We start from the raw sequence: 19372 nt of genomic DNA, 5'->3' as shown, positions 1-19372 counted from the left end.
TACGCACGAACGCTAAACACTTCCACATACAGGACAACAGAGACTCTAACATCAAAATCCCCCACAAAAAGGTTGTACGTTATTTAGGCGTACATCTAGATTTTAAGTTAAATTACAAAGATCACGTCAACACGCAAATTGGCAAGGCGCAAAAAGCCTTCGCAGCAAACAAAAGACTATTTTATTCTAAAGACCTCGATGCAGGAGTCAAAATCCTATGTTATAAAATGTTAATCAAACCAATAATTTACTACGGTTTTCCCATTTGGTTTAACATAAGTGCCAGTACCATGGAGAAAATCCGTCTCATGGAAAGAAAATGTCTTAGAGCCTGCCTAAACACATAGAACGCCCGAGTCCAACTATACGAAATACATAAGCAACCACAACCTTCTACACAAAGCTCAAATACCCAGGATAGATATACACATGTTGAAACTAGCCAGAAACCACTGAGCGAACACACGTAAAATACACAATAACAGTCTAATATTCAGTTCCACATACCGCAACCCATTATACCACGAATACACGAGACACACAGGATACATACCGCTAGAAGCATTCATATACCTAGACAGCGTAGGACTCATACAAAACCCACACGGCCACCCAATAATATATCACTACAACAGAAAAAACTTCAACAAAACATTACCATACAACAACAACTGCAGCATCGACGACACCGACATGCGTTTCCGACACAAACTTACAAAATACGACACCGAAGACGACCACAGGAAAAACACAGAGAAATACTGGTGGCTTGACGAACCACCATAATTCAGTGCAATAGTTAAGCCAAAGCCCCGTAGACTAAGTAATCCGAGTATTATTAGCACCATCCGCAAGCTTAAGTTACGTTTAAGTTTAAGTTTAAGTTTAGTTAAAGTTTAAGTTAAGATCAGACCTGGCTCAGGTTAACACAAATAGTAATAATCAATCGGTAATTACACAATAAAGTGTAATTTAGTACCATAAATACCGTAACCTAGCACACCAAAAACGTATGTACAGTTCTATTCAACCGTGCCCCCTGTACATAATCAACACCGCTAGCGTATAAGAAGATTTAGTCTTAAGTAATAAGTACCACACGTGCAATAAGTGCAAAAAAAATATATCAACCCCACAAACAGCGCGTGACCGGACTCCCGGTCCTTTAGTTTAGTCTATAAAGTTATTCCTCTGTTATACTTTTTTTTTTAGCGTTTAAGTTTATTGTTCCGCAGTGTAAATATGTATATATGTCGCTTTTTGTTTGTTAATTGGCACAATAAACGCTTTGTTAAAAAAAAAAGTGGCTAGGATACCTGGCTTTCACCCAGGAGGCTCGGGTTCGATTCCCGGTACCGGAACAAAAATTTTTTATAGCATGTTACGTTCCAGGAAGGACGAGTGATAAATTTTGATAATACTAACACAGTTTAAAATCTAATAAAAATAATCTAAATTAAAATGTTTTGTGTATGTGGTAAAATGCGACAGTTAAGTGCAGGCAGGAACACGACAGTTACCGAGGCATTATTATATTTCACTCGTTTCCTTATCACCACACTTTGTTTCTTCCACTCATCCACGCTTTATTGTTTTTTTTTATGTTCTCGTTCCACTATTTCCCCACCCGTTTCTATAAACCTGCATTCTCCAAATGTTCCCACCCGGAAGTTCCATCCATGTCAGATATATGTATAAGAAAAACGTATGTTTTTGCTTAGGGCTGTGAAGGTATTAACCGGTCATTTCACGTTAAGTGAAATCACACTTTATACACATGAAATTACGGATTTTCATGACACTGTATTGACTTATAGAACTCTACGCTGCGATCATATAGCGATTTTTCATTCCTCAATATTGTTCAAGATTTTGGAGTTATACGGTCGAATATTTATTGTTAACTATTTAAAAAAAAATCTCACTAGTTCAAGTTTGAAAACGTGAAAGTGGTCTCTTAGGACAGAGTGAATCAGTTTGAAGAAAAATGACACTCCAACGAAACTGCAGAACAATATTTCGAAGTTTCAAACTTTGGTATCCCGCAAGTGTCGTAATGTAACATTCTTAATTGGCACAGTTATAATCTTCATAAGTTATAAACCATGGATCGCTACCCTCCCATTCAAGAAACCAATTATCTCTAATGAGTATCTGCTTACATTTTCTTAATTACTGGAAAATATAATTTGCTGATTGTATTTCAAAATTATGAAGTGATAAATACTATTTTGTCTCCGTATTCAGGTGCTGAATTAATACGTTATGGCGACTTAATGTTATAGCGACATGTTTATCACTAGATCTATGAAAAGTTAAAGGTTTCACCAAATTTTATCTACATTACTTTATAAGAATAACAAGATTATATTTATACAGATTGGTGGCAAGTTTTATTATATTATTGTTATCTCTAATTTAAAAATATTTATGACTCGATTAATAGCAAATTATAAACGGAATTTTAAAAAATTATTGCTTTATTGGCATATTCTGTTAAAGGAGGGAATGCTTTTACGCACGGTATGTGGTGCTCTCCTGTTCTTGGCCAGTCCACTCTTGGGCTCCAGCGCGGTATTGCCATAGTCGTTAGATGATGGGAGGGAGCACGAATTGAGGGGAAAAATTATTCTCTATCTGCCAGTACTGGGTTAATCATGTGACATAGTTCTTTGTTCATTCCTATCGAAACTTATAACATAAGGATCTTTTTAAAAAATGTTCTACGGTCCACATCTTAACTTGAATTTATTTAAAAACTTCATAATATTTTTGACTAAAAAACGTGCGTTTTTTGACTAAAACGTCCTCTAAAAACGTTTTTGACGTGTTTTTCTGATTAAAAACTTGTAAATTTGACAATTATGAATCACGGAACATCATAGAACTTGTAGGATACGAAAGGAGAAAGGAAAAAATTTTAATTTTTGGCAGTTTATGATTGAATATTAAAAACATTATTTATAACAATTTTCAAACTACGTTGTTGCGAGTAATATTTCTTAAATTAAACTTGGTCCCATATCGATGTCTGTGATATTGTTCTAGTAACAATTTTTTTTTAAATTAATACTACATTTTCGACCTTTATAACTCACAAAATTTAAACAATATTAGGGGATTAAAAATCGTTTTATAGTCAAAGTACCAAGTTTTCGTACATACAAGTCGATATGAAAAATATAAATATAACAAAGAATTATTTCGCACTGGCTTCTGTGTTTCCTTTTTTCCGAGGCGTGCAAAATATACTGGCTTTGACACCATACGAATTATTTTAATTAAATTCCTAAACGTAAATCCTTGCGTGGCACCCTACAGATACCCAATAAATCCATCGAATTTTAAAACTAATTTCTGCTAAGCGATGATATTCAACGGTGAATGGCATATCAAATTAATGCTTGTTGGTTGCTACCGTTGATTTTGTGATTTAATTGGGGTTTATTTTACATGCAAATATTTACAAGCATTTGCATTCAATATGTACTAATGTGTTTGGAGTTGAATGCAAAGGTGAATAAGTATACAAACGTGTAATTTGATCGGCTGTTGTTATTGAATGGTATAATTGCGAAATTCTTTGACCAAAATTATTAGTAATTTAAGTCAGTATTAACTCCTGGAATATACAAATATACAGAGTGCTATTCACTTTAACATTTTCGTTATTTTAAAAGTCATATTTTCTCGAGTTTTCAATGACATAGTTCTATTGCAACTGAGAAAAAATTGTTTTCAATATGCAGTTATGTTGACCTGAAATAACCCTTTGCAGAAAATTCGTGATGATTTGAAAGAAACTAAGTAATTGAAGATTTTCTTATTTTTATTCGAAAATACTGTTCTACACGAAATATTATTTTGGTAGGGAAGATGTATGAGAAATGTAGTCCAGTGTCGCCGAATTAAGATTAGTGTCCCCACTCTAACTTCTTCTTCTACGACGCAATTCCCCCTCGCTTCCGTCACGACCCGGTCAAGTGTCGCGTTTCGTCTCTGTCGTGCATGTGTCACAATGTCACGTGACTAATCCGATACTGGCAGAGAGAGGGTAACTTTTTCTCCTCAATTCGACTCAGTTCCCCTGATCTGGCGACTCTGCCGCTAGATAGCCTTACCGACGAGTCTTCTAGCGAGCCTAGGACGAAATACTCCCTTCCCTTTTCCTTCTCTCTCACACCTCTTCCGCCGCCGTCAAAAAGCTAAGCGTGTGAAGGTAGGCGCGATACGTCGACCTTAGGCCGCTAAAAAAAACCACAACAACGGTGGGATTATGTCCCGGATATGAAGCACGTTATTAATAAGCACAGGGCAATCAAGGAGTCAACCCGGGGCTGTCGAGCTACTGGACGGAGCCACGAGATTTGCTAAGCGGAAGTAAGATAGAAAACGATGCTTGGGAAAGCAATAAAAAAAGAGAGATATAAATAACCATCAGATAAGTTATTTCGAGCCGTTCCGCGGTCCTCGGGAATGCGCGGAAGACAAAAAGTCTTGCCTCCCGTAAAAGCGATAAAAGGCCTTTAGGGACGCGAGCGACCCCAAGGAAAGGATCGGATTTGTATGAAACTATCTGGATAGTAGACGGGGATTTCTGTAATAAAACCGGAAATTCTCGTTCAGTATTAGCCAGAAACATCAGCGATACGTTGCGAGTGAGTCAGTAGTCAACGGAACGAGAACGATCTCACTTTATGAATAACCAACAGTAGTTCTCAAAAATCGTGTCCACGGAATAAAATTCTTAATCAACCACGATTTAGCTTGTAATCTCATGTGTTGAAGTTAGCAGAAACGTTATTTCGCCACTGGGAGAAACAACAATTTGGTTATAAGTTCTATTTTCTCTGTCGACTGCATAATAATTTAATTTTACATTTAAATTTAGAGGAATTTTCAAGTTTAATTTAATTCTAGAAGAATTTTTATATAAATTTAATTTAGAGGAATTCGTATAATTGCGTGTACGAGTTAATGAAACTGTAATAAAAAATAATGCTAATTTTTATACAGAACGTGAAAATGTTATTACTTGTTATGACTATGCATCTATACATAAATATTCCAATATAATAAAATGTGTAACAATATCATAAGAAAGGTGGGCATCTTGAGAGTTTACCAGCATAATTTGTTTGAGGATTCGCTCAGGAAAGTGGAACAACTTTTTATCAAATAATAAATGATACAATAAGCGAATTTTATAGAAGAAAACTCATTCTAGAAGAAACTTTTCTAAATAATCACTATCCGGAAATTTAATATTTCCACTATTCGACTATTTTTCGATTATAATACTGATTACACTGTCCAACACCAAAAAATTTTGCAATACCTGTTGGGTGATTCTTATACACTTTGTCATCCTAAAACCGAATCTGAAAGTAGAATTGCTCCATCACGCAACGTTTTCGAAAAATTTTGGTTTTTGTAAAAATGCCCGATTTTGATACGAAACGACGTGTTACGCAAAAACTAAACACGCGAGAAAGTTCAAATTTGAGTCAAGAGATAGAGGGGACACTCCTCTACATATTCATATAGTCAATTATATATTTATGTACTTCCTAATAGTTGTAAATGGTTGTTAAAGTTTGAAAATGTGCCGACGCGGGTACTTTGTACGCTCTATTTTTGTATTTATGTGAAAAATCCTTTATCTAGCAGGAATTTACTATACAGGAATGCATTCTACAGACATTTCTGGTAAAGAAACCATTCACGAAAAGTATTTGGTTCCCTTAATGTACGAGAAGGATCAGAAAATGTTAATTGACAGCGTGTGCGCGACGCGTTCGCGCCAGACGGCCATTGCAGCCTTTTCGCGACTCGCCAGGGCCGTCGCTATGCGTAGTCGACGTTGGTACCACTCAAGTATGTCTTTGCTTACTATGCTTAATTAAATACATTTTTTTTGTCTTTTTGGGTGCCAATCATTACAAAAGATTATAAAAATACGAGTTATATTCACATTTCATTGTGGAAATGCGTAATAAAGAAAATTGACCGCAGCAATGCGGTGACTGGAAAATTTTATTTTCAGTAATTGTTGTCTTATTTTTGTAATTGTAATACCAATGGACATTCAAGATTCTTCCGATTAAAATAAGTCCAAACACTATGTAAATGGGACTATTTTTTTCGATTTTATTGATCGAAGTACATAATTAAGACATATATCGCTCTATATTAAATCGATAAAATCTCGCGGAAGTGTATAAATCAGCCGGACTGTTTTTGTTATATTCATGACGAAATTATTTTAAAATCAAAACAAGGAATACAATTCCAGCATTAATCTTTCATCAAGATATTTCAACAATGGAAAAACGTTACAAAGGAAAAGACTTATGTGCGGATGCTTGCTGATTACTGCTGGACACTTATTATTGAAAATCGGGATACCAGGAACAAACGTCAAGCAAGGCGGCAACATTTTTAATTTGTTTACATCAGAAATAGGTAAGTTTTTGTATTAAATTTTCTTTCTTAAGCATTTCCACAATGAAATGTGAATATAACTCGTATTTTTATAATCTTTTGTAATGATTGGCACCCAAAAAGACAAAAAAAATGTATTTAATTAAGCATAGTAAGCAAAGACATACTTGAGTGGTACCAACGTCGACTACGCATAGCGACGGCCCTGGCGAGTCGCGAAAAGGCTGCAATGGCCGTCTGGCGCGAACGCGTCGCGCACACGCTGTCAATTAACATTTTCTGATCCTTCTCGTACATTAAGGGAACCAAATACTTTTCGTGAATGGTTTCTTTACCAGAAATGTCTGTAGAATGCATTCCTGTATAGTAAATTCCTGCTAGATAAAGGATTTTTCACATAAATACAAAAATAGAGCGTACAAAGTACCCGCGTCGGCACATTTTCAAACTTTAACAACCATTTACAACTATTAGGAAGTACATAAATATATAATTGACTATATGAATATGTAGAGGAGTGTCCCCTCTATCTCTTGACTCAAATTTGAACTTTCTCGCGTGTTTAGTTTTTGCGTAACACGTCGTTTCGTATCAAAATCGGGCATTTTTACAAAAACCAAAATTTTTCGAAAACGTTGCGTGATGGAGCAATTCTACTTTCAGATTCGGTTTTAGGATGACAAAGTGTATAAGAATCACCCAACAGGTATTGCAAAACTCGAAAAAAGTTTAATTTTGTTGGACAGTGTTATTATAATATGTGTAGCAATTAGACACATCCGAAGCCAAGATTGAACATATCTGGAAGTAACTAATAAAAATACACTCCTAATAAGTTAATCGCGAGCATTACTCGTAATTTTCTCACGTTCCAAATCTTACTCGTTATGTATCTCGCCCGACGTAAGATAAGAGATTAGGTCTTATCTCGCTGCGTTAAGAAAAAAATAGCTGTGAAATTAAAAAATTTTCATTTAAATTGAATTCTTTAGCAATTTCAAAAGAAAGCAGGAGCACAGAAATACAGAAACTTCATCGCCGAGCGGAACGAGATGTATCGCGAAAGACCAATGGAACGCACGTTCTATCCGTGGCGGTCCATATACAGGGTGCCGAGAAAATAGATGACCAAACTTTGGTAACATATCCTACTCCTGAGGATAAAAATAAGTCATGTACACATTGCTGTGAAAACTCTTTGTTTCCAAAACATGGACACTTTCTTCTTACAGCGAAAATTTACTAGAATTGCTATCTGGCGAAGAATTTCAAACAATGTTGTCATTTGTTTTACCAAGCGTAAATAGCATGTCACAGTAAGTTATGTCTACGTTGATGAAAGTGCGTTTGTAGTAAGCCAGTATGTGTCTTAATGTTTGAAGATAGTGCTATCAGAATGATTTATTTTTGTTGGAAATCGGCCTTAAAGGCTTGATCGTTGCGCCCTCCGACGGGCCCACCTGAATGTGTGCCTAGAGAGTTCTTTTTTGTTTTTCCTTCTTCTTGTTCGGACTCTCGTCGCGTACACACGTGTTATAATAAAGTAACCTCGTTTACGTGAAACTTATTTCTTTGACCCACGATCCACATCACCTCGGAAAACCTCACAGGTTATGGGCCCAGGTGTTCGTTGGGATCAAGAATATATAAGTAAAAGAATATAGAAGTCGCGAGTGTTATCGTTGCCACGTGGGAAGTCGAGACCGGTTAAGCATCATGGCCGCCTTGCATTCAACGCACCAAATTGAAAAGTTGTCTGAAACAAATTATGAATCTTGGAAGCTCCAGATGAAAAGTGTGCTTGTTTGTAATGAACTTTGGGCGTTTACAAACGGAAAAATAACTAAGACGCAAGAAAATCTTGCCGTATGGACTACCAGGGACGAAAAAGCACTAGCTTTAATTACATTAAGCGTATCGAAAAATCAACTGATACACATTAAGAAAGCGGAGACATCGGCTGAAGCGTGGGGATTATTACAAGAAGCTCACGAATCCAAAGGACCGGTAAGGAAAGCTGCCTTGTATAAGCAGCTATATAGGATGAAAAAGGAATCGACACAGAGCATGACGCAATACACCAACGAATTTCTTTCGAAAGCGGAACAGTTGGATGAAGCTGGAATCCAAATACCAGATGAGTTGCTATCGATAATGCTGCTGAATTCTTTACCGACCGAGTATGAAGGATTTTGTATCGCGATCGAGTCACGCGATGATATTCCGAGTGTTGAGTCTCTGAAGTTGAAGCTTATAGAACAGGAAGCCAGAAGGAATGATCAATCAAACAAAGAATCGCCCTCTGACAATGACGCACTATTTGTTAAAGGAAGAACGAATGAAAACAACAGTTATCGAGGAAACGCCAGAGGACGGTATACAAGGCACAAGTCAACCAGAAGCAGCGGAAATTGCTTCAAGTGCGGGAAACAAGGACATCGATCAACTGATTGCAGATCGAAGAAAGAAAATTTCGCCGGAAACAGCGCGGAAGACGCCATGCAAGCGATAGTGTTGAACGCCGAACCGGAAAGATCGGTGAATTGGTGTTTAGACAGTGGTGCCACGAAGCACATGTGTAATGATCGCGGCAGATTCTTAAGTGTAAATGAAAAAACGCGTGCGAAAGTGTATACTGCGGCGGAACAATGCGTAATGTCAACTGGTACAGGTGATGTTATAATAAATGCGAATGCGTGCGATAATAGTACAAATACCGTAAAACTAAAAGAAACAATGTTAGTGCCGAGTTTTAGAAATAATTTAATATCAGTGTCGCGAATCACCGACAATAATTACAGCGTTATATTTAAAAAGAACGGTGCTATTGTGAAACGCGCGAATGGTTCTATAGCGTTGTCCGCGAAAAGAGAAGGTGATTTATATATTGTTAACGAAACCGAAAATGAAAACGCTCAAGCAGTGCGCGTTAGTGACGATAAATTACGTCGATGGCACTCCAGGTATGGACACTTAAATATCGCTGATTTGAAGAAATTGCTAAAATATAATATGGTTGTAGGCATGAACTTCAGCGGAGGTGCGGAAAACTTCAAATGTGAAACGTGCGACAAATCCAAGATACACCAGTTACCCTACAGATCGTCAACAACGAAGACCAGAGAGAAACTAGGCTTGGTTCATTCTGATATTTGTGGTCCAATTAGTACTACATCACTCGGTGGATCAAGATACTTTGCAACCTTTGTAGACGACAAGACGAGGTACACGGAGGTGGTTATGCTCAAGAATCGGCACGAAATTTTGAACGTATTCAAGAAATACAAGCAACGTGTAGAAAAAGAGACTGGGTGCGCTATAAAAATACTAAGAACAGACAATGCAAAAGAATATGTATCAAATGAATTTAATGCATTTTTAGAAGCAGAAGGAATCAAACGACAATTGAGTGTGGAATATACGCCACAGCAAAACGGAGTCGCCGAGAGAGCCAATCGAACTCTAATGGAAATGGCAAGATGTTTATTGGAGGAGTCGCATCTACCAAAGAGTTTGTGGGCAGAAGCAGTAAATACTGCCAACTTTATTAGAAATCGTTGCCCAACATCGATACTAAATAATACAACTCCTTTTCAGATGTGGACAGATAAAATACCATACGTAGGCTACATGAGAATTTTTGGTAGCAAGGTAATAGCTCTAGAAAAAGGACCACGAAAGAGCAAACTAGAAACAAAAGGAAAAGCTTACATCCTAGTAGGATATTCTGAAGAAACGAAAGCGTATAGACTTTGGTCACCTGGTACGAAGACCATTGTAAAACGACGTGACGTGCGGTTCCATGAAGATATTTCACAGGAAAATGAAGATACATACCAGATTCACTCTACAACGGAAGATCTTACAAGTGTTCCGTTGGACCTCATTGCTTGCAAAGATGAAATAGATACGAGTGAACAAGAGGGAAATAGAGATATAAACTCTCCAGTAGACAACAGCAATAATGGGTCTAATCCTAGTGAACCTCGACGAAGAGCACCCGGAAGACCAAAAATAATTAGAACTGGAAAAGTGGGAAGGCCGAGAAAACTTTTTAATAATGTAGCAAACCTTGCAGACGATATGATATTAAGTGAACCATCATGTGTAGAAGAAATAATGTCGCGTGACGACAAACACTTATGACTAGATGCAATGAAAACGGAATATGAGTCTCTAATGGAGAATGAAACATGGCGTCTGGTGAATCGTCCGAAAGACAGAAAGGTATTGCCGAATCGATGGGTTTTTAAAATTAAACAAAACCAGGATGGAACCGTCGATCGCTACAAAGCAAGATTAGTCGCAGGAGGTCACAGACAAACCAAAGGCATCGATTATGAAGAAGTTTTTGCACCTGTCGCAAGACTCGAAACAATACGTTCTCTACTGGCTGCATCGGTGGAAAATGAAATGTATGTACACCAAATGGACGTAGTCGCTGCATACATTCAAGGTGATTTATCCGATGAAATATACATGGAGCAGCCAAAACTGTTTAGCAGAAATCAAAATAAAGTTTGTCTTCTGAACAAACCCCTGTATGGATTGAAACAGGCGGGAAGGCAATGGTATAAAAGAATCGACGATTGCCTACAAAATATGAGTTTTAAACGAACAGAGACCGATCCTTGCGTTTATGTAAATTCCAATGGAAAGAGTAAAATAATTATAATCATACATGTGGATGATTTGATTCTGGCATCAACCAACGTGCATGAAATCAACGCAACGAAGAAGATTCTGAGCAGCAAATTTAAAATGAAAGATTTGGGTCCAATAAACAACCTACTTGGAATAAAAATTGAAAGAGAAGCATCGAATGGAAGTATGAGACTTTCACAAGAAAGATATGCAAGAGCTTTACTAAAGAGGTTTGGTATGGAAAATTCGAAGCCAATATCTACTCCAATAGAGTATGGTATCACACTGACAAAAGATATGAACCCAAAAACCAAATAAGAGGAAGAAGAAATGAAAAATCGACCGTACAGAGAGCTGGTTGGTGGATTGATATACCTATCAAATGCAACACGGCCGGATTTGTCATTTGCTGCAAGTGCCTTAAGTCGTTTTTGTTCTAATCCTGGAATAACGCATTGGAAAATGGCGAAGAGAACATTGAGGTACATTCAGCATACAATAAACTATGGAATCACGTATACAAAAAGTAACCAAACAATGAAAGCATTCTGTGATTCGGACTGGGCTGGAGACGTTGATGATCGACGATCATGTTCAGGAAATGTGGTAATCCTCGCTGGTGGACCAATAAGCTGGTCATGCAAGAAACAGAAGTCGGTAGCAGCTTCAACTATGCAAGCAGAATATGTGGCTTTATCTGAAGTGACAAAAGAAGTAATTTACTTAAAAAGACTAATGACTCATATGTGCCTAGATAAATGTGTAAAAGGTGCAACGACTGTACATTGTGACAACCAAAGTGCAATTAAACTAAGTACAAATTCTGTCTATCACAGTCGTAGTAAACACATAGACATTAGATATCATATTACGCGCGAAGCACAAGAAGATGCTATTATTAAAGTGCAATACTTACCGACTGATTTAATGTGCGCTGATGTATTAACAAAACCATTGTCAAAAATAAAACATGAAAAATGCGTGAATATGTTAAATATAAGATAGCGAAGCGTCTATGTATGTTTGGAATGACATAAACATGTACGAACGAAAATATTTATTCATGAGAATGTGCGTATGAATATGGGAATTTACGCATGAGTGTTCGTATGTGTAAACATGTGAGTTGAGTGTGTTCGTATGAACGTTCGGGCACATCGATAGAGGGAGTGTTGGAAATCGGCCTTAAAGGCTTGATCGTTGCGCCCTCCGACGGGCCCACCTGAATGTGTGCCTAGAGAGTTCTTTTTTGTTTTTCCTTCTTCTTGTTCGGACTCTCGTCGCGTACACACGTGTTATAATAAAGTAACCTCGTTTACGTGAAACTTATTTCTTTGACCCACGATCCACATCACCTCGGAAAACCTCACAATTTTAATATGAAGCGGACAGATATTTTATACATAAACGAACCAACGAGAACATCAGAGAAGCGCGGCGTCTCTATTGACAGACTGTTCTTCAAAAACGACGCCTTGCCCTTTTGATCCGATGCATTATACGCTTAGAGAAAGTCAATCTTTTGAATAATTGAGTTGAATTGAGAAATGACAAAAGCGTTTGAAATTCTACGTCTGATAGCTATTCTAGTATATACAGGGTGGGGCAATAACTATGTCCAGTTTGAATATTGCCGTTATTTGTAATAATATGAAAAAATGTTATATAGAAAACTTACACGGTATAGAGGGGGACATATTGTGACATAAACATTTTCTCTAACTTCCCCTTCTTTCGTGCTACTCCCCACGCTTCCGCTGCGGCCCGGTCATGTGACGCGTTTCGTCTCTGCTCCGGTGCTGGCAGATAGAGGGTAAGTTTTTCCCCTAAAGTGCTCTCTCCTCTCATCTGGTGATACTGGTGTAGACACTTCTATTTCACGGATACCCATATGCTTATATTTCACGGAAATATTGCACATATCATTATATTTTAGTTAGCTTTTTGTTTCGTACGCAAAATGGTCTGAGTGGTGATAAACTAAAAAGGAAAAAAAGATTCATATATAAATAATACTATTATGTACCTGTTATATGATTTTATATAATTTGAAACTTCCATTTGCTTGAAATAAACATCGTTATCTATGTCTTTCGTGATTATTTTTCCGTTTCTTTAATTTCAACTACATCGCTGTTTTACTCGTATAAAACTTTCCAAGTCAATTTTAGGGAATAGAAATTAAATAGAAATGTTTCATTTATTGAGGATTTCAATAAGTCGCAAGTAATGCAATGACATTCTTAAATTCGTTTAATGTCTCAACGCTTTTGTATCTCGCTTGTTCAGTTTTCTCATAAATACATAACATTCACGTGTACACCTGTATTTTAATGTACGTTCAAAACAGCGATCTTTAATGCCTACACATCGGAAAAAAAAGAGTTTTCAGAGCTGTGTTTGTATGACCCTTTTTAAAATCAGTAGAAGTAAAACACGATACCAAACCTATTTCTTTGACACCCTGTACATACAGGCGGCTGACCAAACTCGGCTTTTATGCTCATAAATATGTCGAGCTCGCTGCTCGCCTTTCGGGATTTTCTATCAGAGATCTGAAAAAATATGCAGCAGAACATATTCAGATTTAATATATCTTGCCATCTCGTGACGTATTTCTATTTTTTTTAATGTATTTGTAAAAATGTTGGCGGACAATATTCGTGAACACACTGCAGACTTTTGAAGCGTCTATTGTAGCACACGCTGCAATAATTCGTTGCTTCCTATCTTCCGGAGTTGTTGATAATGTATTTCTTAAGAACGTATCATATTTTTTACCAATAAAAATTACGCACATTATGAGTCCAAACACGACATCATTTGGACTGTCTTTAATGAGATTGTAATTTTTATCGTAACATTACGTATCAGTGAAACTTGTTCGATTACACTCGAATTTGACCCCATTTTCATCAGGAAAATCCCCTCCATTCGCTCGTCACAATTTTATGAGGATATGTTGAAAAATCTAAAAGTTTAAACTTTCATTCATGCGCGATTCTCCATCCGCTTACATTGTATACCGTTTGGCAGTTGCTGGGTCTTTGAAGCTCGGCGCTCGGCAAAAGTTATTCGAAGATTTATTCGAAGCCTTCGAATAAAAGATACAGATAAAAGATGAAAAAATTATTCGAAGTTCGAATAAATCCGCTTCGAATAAAAAAAATTATCTTTATTCGTCGAATAAGTTCTCGTCGAATAAAATTATTTATCCGATACTCGTGGAATAAAGATACTTTTTTTATTCGAACCTTCGAATAACGAATAAAGATAAAGTAGCTTTTGTTCGAATCGTTATTTAAATAATTTTTTATCTAAATAATGCCCAACTCTGCTCCCAATAGTCCCTAAATTCTGTATTTAAAAACTCTAAATATCCTTTATCATTTAATATTCAACTATAAAAATTAGGTTCTAATAGCACGTTGGTAATTATGCCACACCATACATTTATGTAAAATTGCACATATAAACTTGTTTCCCTTCTCACTCTTGGGTTTTCAGTGCACATACATGAACATTATGAGTGTTTGTCATCATATTGTTATCGAAGCTTGATTCGTCTGTCCAAAGAATTTTTTTATAAAAATTACAATCGTTTCTGTTCTTCATAAATAACCAATCACAAAATTCAGTACACCGCGATAAATCACTTTCTTGTAGCCCTTGTACTTTATGGTATTTCAAGGGTTTGTAATTATGTAATTTTAAGATATAACGGCGCGCCGAACAGCGAACGAAACGCGAAATCGACATTCATTTCGGCGATCCGAACGGCGCGATTTTGCGTTTCGGTCGCTGTTCGGCGCGGCGTTCGGCGCAATGTTCGTCGAAATGTTCAGGCTGTACGAGGCCTTATGAGTTGAGCCAACTGAAATACCACACGCGGAACCTACTTTTCGTACCGAAGTTACCGGATTTTCTTCAAAATGTAAGAGGACTTCTAACTTTTTATCTTCAGAAAAAGACATTTCCGATTATGAAACTTATTTTGCAAAAACCCTGTTTTCTTCAAACGCTTTGCAGGCAAAACAAACTAATTTTCATTTTGTCGCACTCTGTCCGGATATTCTTTTAGGTATTTCAATTTACTTTGTTTTTTATTTAAATTGCACTGGTAATAAATGCGTACCATATCCACCTTCTCGTCCATCGAATAACAATATATATATCTATGCGATATTACTAATCGGTTTCGAAGGTAATACTGAAATTTTCTTGTCATAGTAGAAACTAGAAGTAAACACTTTGATAATGATAACAACATCATTTCATTCGTGTGAATAAAGAATGCTTGTAAACACATTAGTACGAAATATTCAAAGTGTTTCTTCCATTTCTGACCTTATATGACCTTGAAGGTCACTGTGCAGTATACGGATGAAGCGCCTGCTGTAGCCGCGCTGTGATTGGTCCACGTTTTTCGACAATAACTCCTGAACAAAGCAGCGGGGAACATTTTCGTAAAGGAAAAAGTTAATTCAAATGACCTTAGGAATCACTCTTTTCAAGGAAATATGACATTTTTGGGACACGCTGTATATTATAGAGTCTATAGAGCGTATAACCATAATCAACACAGAGTATGTGCATAGGTTACACATACAGAATCTTGAAAATGTTTCTTTCCTTGCAGTCATTGGATAACGATTCGCAACTGCCATAAGATAAACCAGTTGCTGAACATCATCCAGAATAGCAAGAGTAAGAAATTGTAGTTATTAACACTAGGAATGATGACAAGGGCCATTACCAACGTGTAACAGGGCGATTTTAATGAAATTTATACAGGATATAGTTTGCTGAAAAATATTTAAATGAAAATAGCCCTCTAACTTGGTGGTAAAAACCCTATTTTTGCAAATACATCGGGAACTAGGGGGTCTAGGACAATGATTATTTTTTAATTTGTGTGTTTTCGATCAAGAAATGTAGTCATAAAAAGGTTTCAGAAAAATTATTCGTTTAGACAATCTTTAAAAAATTCAACTTTTTGTGCAATATTTCTTATTAATTGTTTATCCATATTTATGTAACTTTGTCTACGTGATCTATAAACCAAAATAGGGGATACGTGTTTTTGGAATTGTTTTTTTTTTTTCGTTTAACAATAATTATTAAGTATATAACATTTTTCGACCACATAGGGGCGAAAATGGTTTGGACTTGTAAATATGTCACAAATAAAACAGTTAGAACAATTTTAAGTTATTTCACGACTTATGAGCTACTCGGTAGAATCACGAGAATCTTCTAGTCATGGAATGATTGCTGTATTGAAATTGGGAAAAATAGCAGATTGGAACTTGGTGGAACATTCAATATAACTTGGGTGAATTTATAATAAAATGTCAAAGGCGCTGCTGGTGAACTGTTAATATTAGCATAAATTCGCATTTTAATGGACTATTTTACAGAAAGTAGAGTACACAGAAAAGTCAATTTCATCTCGTAAAAAAGGACGGTACAAGAGTAAAGTTAGACGAGGCGAATTCTATCGTGCGGTTGCAAGTTGTATTGGGCTTTATGGCTACGCTCAGACGTGTCTGCGCGAAGTTCCAATGCAACTTGCAACTGCCTGAACCCAACCCACGAGGAAAATTCACCTCGTACAATTCTGGCCTGGGGCGATAAAATGACCAATAAGATAATAAATCTGTTGGACCCGATGATGCGGAATAGATTCTATCCAGTGAATATACGAAGCTTCCGTACTCCAATTAATGTTCACAAAGTGTAAATTCATTTTCATTCGATTTGTATGAAATGAATAATTTCTAGAATTTTATTCATTACATAAACAAAGTTTAGAATATATGTACAACTCTTTAGAATAAATTGTGAGTAACCTAAATAACATTCAATTCCATGAATAGATATAGGAATTTATACAAATTCAGTACTTGCCATATATTACAGCACAGTTCCCGTTATACAAGATTTTTACTTTTATTCTACATAGTATAAATATATAGTTATTGCGAAAAATCAGCGGAATTAATCTAAATGAATCTGAAATCATCTTTAATACAGGTAGCATTCTAAATTGAGATATAGGATAACTGCACCTAACATGAATTGGTTTTAAAAGTTTGTTAAAAATACGTACATGCTTTTTTCAAGGAGACTGGTCTCAAAATATACCAAAATTAATGTAGTTTCATATTTTAATAGTGAAATATGCAAATGTGATCTATTGAGGTCATGGTAACAAATATAATAAGAGTAAAAATTTGCTATTTGAAAGAAAAGAATTTATTTTATTTTACTTTTATATATAAACTGCGCTTTCTGGATTCGCGCAATTTTGAATTATTACTTATTATTATATAATATTTAATCACTTTCTCTTATTATACATTATAATTAAAACACAATCTTGGATATAATAAAACTACGATTACTGTGGTATAATTTATCTTTTTTGTTTTTTGAGAAGTCATCAAATCAACTAAAGTGAATTTCACTTTAAGAAGCATACGTAAAGGCGGTATGTATGTGTAAACGTTTATTAAATAAAAGACCAACCTCTATTGAGAACGGTTGGCATAGAAGAGTGTTTTGGTAGACATAATAGTTAATGCATAGTTATTGCCAAAACTGTCGGTACCGACTACAGGTTGATAACTTGATGTCTCATATTTCTACCTTGTCTCATATTCGTACCATCTCTTCTGATGAAAATATTTTAGCACCTTGTGCGAAATATTTAACAATGTAAAGAATATTACCGCAGAGTAGTCCCGTAAGAAACACATTGTAAACGAAACCAATAGAAAGAAACGATTGTAGTTCGCCAAAACACGTTAACATCCCAAGCAGATGTTGGAATCAAAGAATATTTATTGGCGAGAGCAAGTACAATATATTTATTCATGGCGGACAATGCAGAGTAAGCCAAGGAGTAGAGAAAAACTGCAGCCGACTGTAAGGGGATCGGACATAGTTTGAAATTTTATAAATGCGAGCAATATCAGATCTTTTCACTTCGGGAAGAGTACCGTGAACCACAAAGTTCACTATCATTTTCAATCACCGTATTAGAGTAATTGTAAATATAATATCGTCACAAAACAATGAATTAAGTACTTCCCCAAAAGTTTCTAAATTTAAAACGATGGGACATTTATCGAGTTTTGTCAACAAAGTTAGTATTTACGTGTAACTTATTTCAACGAGTTCTAGAAACATTTAAACATTGTTCGTTTTACAAAGTTTGGGTAACAAATAAAATCATAGAAACTTTTTGTTAACTGATTAAAAACATGGACGTACTATGAAATTAATCTTTTCCAATCCTTCACAACGATTATTAATACATTCACAGCTCCACATCCCATATATGGATAACAAGCCCTACAAAGAAAACTAACTTTCAAGCCTCTTTACAATTTGTAGATTAACACAATATAAATTGCTTAGGAGAAGACCTGTTATTATTGCTTTTAAAAGTACCATTGCTTTTCCCTATATTTGAGCTTGCAATGCCAGACAAAAGAAAATGTTTACAAATTGAAATTTTATTTTAAAGCAGCAATGACATTTTTCATAAACATCTAAAATTATAAAATAATGGAAGCGGGAAAACTACAAAGCGGGGAGAAAATTGATAGCTTATTTAAAACAATGAAACAAGTAAAGAAACTTTGTGAGTGGACAAAAGTATTAGGTTGTTGCAAATGAAATGGCCGTTTTTGAATCTTTAACATAAACTTTTATTTTACAAACTTTATTCATATTCCATTAATCGAAATAATTTTCATCGACATCAATACACTTCTTCCATCGTGATACAAGTGTCTCAATGCCTTTCTGGAAGAAATCTAATAAACGTGAGGTAATAAATTCACCAAATGCAGTTTTTACATCACATTCTTCTGTGAATCGTTTTCCATTCAAAATGCCATCTAAGTGCTTGGAAAACTGGTAATCAGTAAGTGACAGGTCAGGCGAATAAGGAGGGTGAGGGAGAATTTCACACTTCAACTCTGCTCATTTTTTTGCAGTTTGTTTCGCAATATGTAGCCGAGCATTATCGTGAAGCAATAATATACCACGTCTGTTGACTAATGCTGCCTGTTGAACACGCAGTTTTTCGTACACTATAGCAATTTCCTGGCAGTATTTGTCAGCATTTATGGTTTTGCCTTTTTTAAAAATTGAGTAATGTACAACACCCTTTGCTGACCACCATACAGACATCAATGTCTTACGCAGATGAAGCTTCGGTTTCGGCATATGTTTTGGAGTTTCATCTGCGTCTAGCCACTGCGCAAAACAT

At 36.0% G+C, this 19372-nt stretch overlaps 2 protein-coding genes across 2 annotated transcripts in view; one reads left to right on the top strand and one right to left on the bottom strand.

The window, feature by feature from the left end:
* Window positions 1-19372, bottom strand: part of LOC143363973 (uncharacterized) — a 764268-nt gene that overhangs the window by 383164 nt on the left and 361732 nt on the right. The window lies entirely within an intron of this gene.
* Window positions 11419-12093, top strand: LOC143362255 (uncharacterized). Its single transcript, XM_076802260.1, has one exon. The coding sequence runs from the start codon at window positions 11419-11421 to the stop codon at window positions 12091-12093; it is 675 nt and encodes a 224-aa protein (XP_076658375.1).

The sequence above is a fragment of the Halictus rubicundus genome, chromosome 2 (genome assembly GCF_050948215.1).
Source record: "Halictus rubicundus isolate RS-2024b chromosome 2, iyHalRubi1_principal, whole genome shotgun sequence".
Classification (NCBI taxonomy): domain Eukaryota; kingdom Metazoa; phylum Arthropoda; class Insecta; order Hymenoptera; family Halictidae; genus Halictus; species Halictus rubicundus.
Note: the sequence above shows the minus strand (reverse complement) of the source record. Positions and strands in the feature narration are given on the sequence as shown.

What these genes read in the sequence shown, in the direction of transcription:
- LOC143362255 (XM_076802260.1), top strand. Translation starts at nt 11,419, where the DNA reads ATGAAAAATCGACCGTACAGAGAGCTGGTTGGTGGATTGATATACCTA.